The 5,385-nt window shown below is 52.7% G+C and overlaps 1 protein-coding gene across 1 annotated transcript in view; it reads left to right on the top strand.

Moving 5' to 3' along the window:
- Positions 1–2,439: 2,439 nt before the first annotated feature.
- Positions 2,440–5,385, top strand: part of adcy8 (adenylate cyclase 8 (brain)) — an 85,112-nt gene continuing 82,166 nt past the window's right edge. Inside the window, exon 1 of the mRNA XM_037682446.1 lies at positions 2,440–3,318. Within this exon, the coding sequence (XP_037538374.1) occupies positions 2,455–3,318 (864 nt within the window). The 5' untranslated portion in view covers positions 2,440–2,454. The remainder of the gene's footprint in view (positions 3,319–5,385) is intronic.

Here is a 5,385-nt window from a genome sequence, read left to right as displayed (position 1 = left end):
TAATCAGCAGCATGAAACATCAGCAGCATGAGATAATCAGCAGCATGGAACATCAGCAGCATGAGATAATCAGCAACATGAAACATCAGCAGCATGAGATAATCAGCAGCATGAAACATCAGCAGCATGAGATAATCAGCAGCATGAAATAATCAGCAGCATGAGATAATCAGCAGCACATATCACCAATCAAAGTGGTATCACAGTGATTCTCCTGGTTAGAGATTCATGAGTCTAACAGCCTCAGGGTAGAAGCTGTTCCTCAGTCTAGTGGTTCTACACTTAATGCTCCTCAACCTCCTTCCTGAGGGGAGTGGGACAAAAAGTGTGTGTGCTGGGTGAGTGGGGTCCTTCATGATGCAGGTGGCCCTCTTCCTGCATCTGGAGGTATAGATGTCTGTGATGGTGGGGAGACTGACTCCAACAGATTTCTGTGCAGCCTTCACCACTCTCTGCAAAGCTTTTCTTTCTGCAGCTGTGCAGCCTCCATGCCACACATTGATGCTGGAGCACAGGATGCTCTCCACTGCACACCTGTAGAAGGAGGTGAGGACTGAGCTTCCAGACCAGCTCGCCTCAGCCGTCTGAGGAAGTAGAGTCTCTGATGAGCTTTCTTCATCAGGCTGGTGGTGTTGTTGCTCCAGCTGAGGTTGTTGTTCATGTGTACACCCAAGTACTTGTAGCTGGAGACCACTTCCACTGCAGATCCTCCTATATGGGGAGTGGGGTGGGGCGGGGTTATGTATGTTTATTCTGTCTGAAGTCCACGACCATCTCCTTCGTCTTCTACACATTGATGTGAAGGTTGTTCTTCCTGCACCAGCTCTCCAGGTGTTCCACCTCCTGCCTGTAGCTGGACTCATGTTGCTGTTGATGCATCCCACCACCGCTGTATCATCTGCAAACTTTACAATGTGACAGCCTGGATGGGTAGCTGCACAATCATATGTGAGCAGAGTAAACAGGAGGGGGCTCAACACACATCCCTGAGGAGAGCCAGTGCTGAGGGTTATGGTGGAGGAGAAATTGTGGATCTTCACAATGTCTGACCGCAGGTAAGACGCTCATTCTGGCTTCAGGTGTAGCACCTCCAGTGAGTCCACATGACCCCCTGAAGTCTCGGATGGTCTTGATGTTTGTGTTTTGGGGCATATGGGAGTTGGACCTTCGTCTTCTTGTTGCTCAGCTCTGAACTCTTTGTTTATCTCGTTTCATGATCAGGTTCTTGTTTTGTGACGTCTCCTGCGCCAGCTGGCCACGCCCACTTCCACCTGCAGTTTCAGGTGTCTCCATCATTTTGATTTGTTCTGCAGCCTCGTGTCTGTTCAATCAAAACTCATTTCTTGGAGCTGCTTGTGTCTTCAGTTCAAACCTCCGAGCCACCGTGCAGCGCAGGAGGGTTTGGACAACTTCCTAAAAATTAAATTTAAATAAAAAAAAATGCTTTTTGTTGTTGTTCTTGTCAGAGGTTTGTTGGATCGGAACCATATGAGCCAGGTGTGCTGGTTCTGGATCAGAGTCTGCAGCTGCAGGAGGTTCGGATGATGATCTGGACCTGATCGGAACCAGGAGCTCCGGTTCGGTCCAAGTGAAGAACAGAACGAGACAAAAGACACAAGGGGGGAGGAGGACAAAAGGATGAGATGAAGAGCGTGGGATGGAAGAGGGGGGAGAGAGGGAGCACACAAACACGCGCACACATACAGAGGTGACGTCAAAGCGCTCGCGCCGCTGACCAGCCGGGTTCGGTTCAGCTCCACGCGCTGCTCCACTTTAACCCCCCGAGGAGGAAGAGGAGGAGGAGGAAGCTGCTCCTCGCGCGCAGCCAGGAGACGCACGGGACTGAAGGAGGGCAGGTGTCGAACGGAGCGCGAGGCGCGGATGGAGAGCGGGTCCGTGATGAGGGGCTCGAACACTCGACGTTGATCCTGGATGAAGTTTTTCCTCCGCTGTGAGACCAGATCCTGGATTATCCGGATTATTTTGGGATTTTTTTTTTTTCCTTTTCTTGGGTTTTTCGGGGGATCCCGCAGGACCAGGCGGGATTCTCCTCTGCTGCTGCGTGAATAAAAACCCGCAGAACCACCGGATCTAGCCACGCACGGACCGGTTCGTGGGGGTTTTTGTCAGCAGGACCCCAGACTGGTCCCCGGACCCCGGCTCCTCCTGACACGCTGATGGCGCGCGCGGCTGGAAGCACGTGAACCCTCAGCATGACGGCTGATCCGGGACCGGTTCTTCCTCTCGTCTAGGATTCGGTTCGGGTCTGGGAGCCGGACCATGACCTCCAGCCGCGCCTCGTCTCGTGCCACAACCCGAGAAGAAAGCGCGCGCCCTCGGTTGGATGCGCACGAGAGGACGTCGCCTTCCCAAAGCCGCTGATCCGACAGGAAGGGAGGGGGCACCGCGAACCGAACCGAGCGCTCAGACCAGAACCCGCGGCGGGGGGCGGGCATGGAGCTGTCCGAGGTCCGGTGCTCGAGCGCGAGCGAGGATCTGTACACCATCAACAAGACCCCCAGCAGCGGCGGCAGCGCGCGCCCCAAACGGCTGCTGTGGCAGACCGCCGTGCGCCACATCACCGAGCAGCGCTTCATCCACGAGCAGGGGGGCGGAGGGGGGCTCAAGGACGACCCCTTCGACCCCATCCAGGACGCGCGGAAGGAGTCCGCGGGCCTGGGGGACCGGCACAACAACGGCGGGACCAAGGTGTTCCCGGAGCGCGCGAGCAGCGACCTGGGCTTCCTGCAGCTGGACTGCGCGCCCAGCAACTCGGACTTCTTCCTGAACTGGGGCTACACCTACCGGGGGGTCATCTTCCCCACCCTGAGGAACGCCTTCAAGTCCCGGGACCTGGAGCGGCTGTACCAGCGCTACTTCCTGGGCCAGAGGCGGAAGTCGGTGGTGGTGATGAACATCCTGGACGTGGTGACGAAGCTCACCCTGCTGGTGCTGCACCTCACCCTGGCCTCCTCCCCCATGGACCCCATCAAGGGGACGCTGCTGGGCTTCTTCACGGGGGTGGAGGTGGTGATCTGCGCCCTGGTGGTGGTGCGGAAGGACGCCACGTCGCACAGCTACCTGCAGTACAGCGGCGTGGTCACGTGGGTGGCCATGGCCACGCAGATCCTGGCGGCGGGCCTGGGCTTCGGGCTGCTGGGGGACGGGGTGGGCTACGTCCTCTTCACCCTGTTCGCCACCTACAGCATGCTTCCGCTTCCGCTCACCTGGGCCATCCTGGCCGGACTCTTCACTTCCGGCCTGCACGTGCTGGTCCAGCTGCTGGGCTCCGAGAGCGCGCAGCTCTTCACCAACCAGGTCAGACCCGCTCCGCTCCCTCTGGGTTCTTGGGTCCGGCTGGTTCCGGACGGGTTCACACATCTGTGCACAGGTTCCAGTCTCAGTCCTGGTCTTTAGTTTTAAATCAGGACCAGAACCGGATGGGCTGCTGGAACTGAAACACCAGTCTGAAAGTTTCATCGACCCGAACCAGACCAGAATCAGAACAGAACCAGAACAGAACCAGACCAGAATCAGAACAGAACCAGACCAGAATCAGAACAGAACCAGAACAGAACCAGACCAGAACCAGAACAAAACCAGACCAGAATCAGAACAGAACCAGACCAGAATCAGAACAGAACCAGAACAAAACCAGACCAGAACCAGAACCAGACCAGAATCAGAACAGAACCAGAACAGAACCAGACCAGAATCAGAACAGAATCAGAACAGAACCAGACCAGAATCAGAACAGAACCAGACCAGAACAGAACCAGAACAAAATCAGAACAGAACCAGAACAGAACCAGAACAGAACCAGACCAGAATCAGAACAGAACCAGACCAGAATCAGAACAGAACCAGACCAGAATCAAAACAGAACCAGAACAAAACCAGAACAGAACCAGACCAGAATCAGAACAGAACCAGAACAAAACCAGACCAGAACCAGACCAGAACCACACCAAAATCAGAACAGAACCAGACCAGAATCAGAACAGAATCAGACCAGAATCAGAACATAACCAGACCAGAACCAGACCAGAACCAGACCAGAACCAGAACAGAATCAGAACAGAACCAGAACAAAACCAGACCAGAACCAGAACAGAATCAGAACAGAACCAGAACAAAACCAGACCAGAACCAGACCAGAACCAGAACAGAATCATTACTTAAATTGAGAAGTATTTCAGGAAACGGATCTTTAATGTTTAAAGATTAAGAAGTGATGAACTCTGAGGTTCTGGAGTCAGTTTGGGTCGGAGGCTGAGGTTTCAGCACCAGGAGCTGTCCACGCACACACACACGCACACGCACACACACACAAACACACTGCAGCAGTGATAACGGGTTCTGCGCCCCCTACTGGTGACTTTTATTAATAATTATTTTATTAAAATTAGACTTTAGTCCTTTTTTTAAAATAAATTCTGATCTCATCTGATTTTATGATTTTTCATCATCTGATTTTATGATTTTTCATTTCTTTCGGTTCTTGAGTCCAAACTTATAAAACGCACCAATAAATAAAAACTCATGTTAAATATCTATAAATAGAGATTTCTGCCACCGCAGTTGATCTGACGGTTCAGAACCAGATCACACTCGGTTATTAAAATAATAAAAGGATGTTTTGAAGCTCAGCATGTGTTTTATAAACTTTACGACGCTCACGTCATGTGACCAACGTTCTTCACACGTTTAATCCCGACTTATCGGGTCGTTTGGTGCAGAACGTTTCTGGAAACAACGAACCAGCTGAGGCCGAAGCAGGAAATCTGTTCGGTGTCTCGTTTCTGGTGAGAAGACGTTGAAAAGACTCGTCCGTACGTCGGCCCGGCCCGACTTCAACAACACTCAGACAGATTTACAGAAACCGTTTCTTTCTTTTCGACACTTTCTGTCCGTTTCAGGATGGAGGCGTTTTATTTTTCCTTCCTGTAACTCTCGAGTTACGACTTGTTTTCAGCGCAGCTCGGACACGTCCAGAACCACCCGACGGGTCGACGACTCGCCGAGGCCTCCGCCGCCGACACAGTGCACCCCATCATGACTCAGTGTGAAGCCCCGCCCCCTCTGGTTCTGTCGCTGAGCTGCACTCAGTCTGACCTCCCAAAGGTCAAAGGTCAACAGCTGTAAAGCAGCTGCTGATTTCAGAATCGATCCATAACACCTTTGATTGGACCATGAGAGCTTTTCCACTTCCTGTTTCCTTCAGAACGCAGGAAACTGGACGCCTCGGCGTGTTTTCAGCTTCAAACCGCCAAAAGAGATTCTGTTTCTTGCTCCGGGTTCTGAACAAACAGGTTTCAGAGGCAGAGCTCGGGCTAACAGCTAAAGGTGCCAACCATGTGATAAAAGCTAAAGAAGCTAACAGCT

This window comes from Nematolebias whitei, chromosome 9, assembly GCF_014905685.2.
Source record: "Nematolebias whitei isolate Nwh7 chromosome 9, NemWhi1, whole genome shotgun sequence".
Taxonomy (NCBI): domain Eukaryota; kingdom Metazoa; phylum Chordata; class Actinopteri; order Cyprinodontiformes; family Rivulidae; genus Nematolebias; species Nematolebias whitei.
The sequence above is the reverse complement of the archived record's forward strand: the minus strand, read 5'-3'. Positions and strand labels throughout refer to the sequence as shown.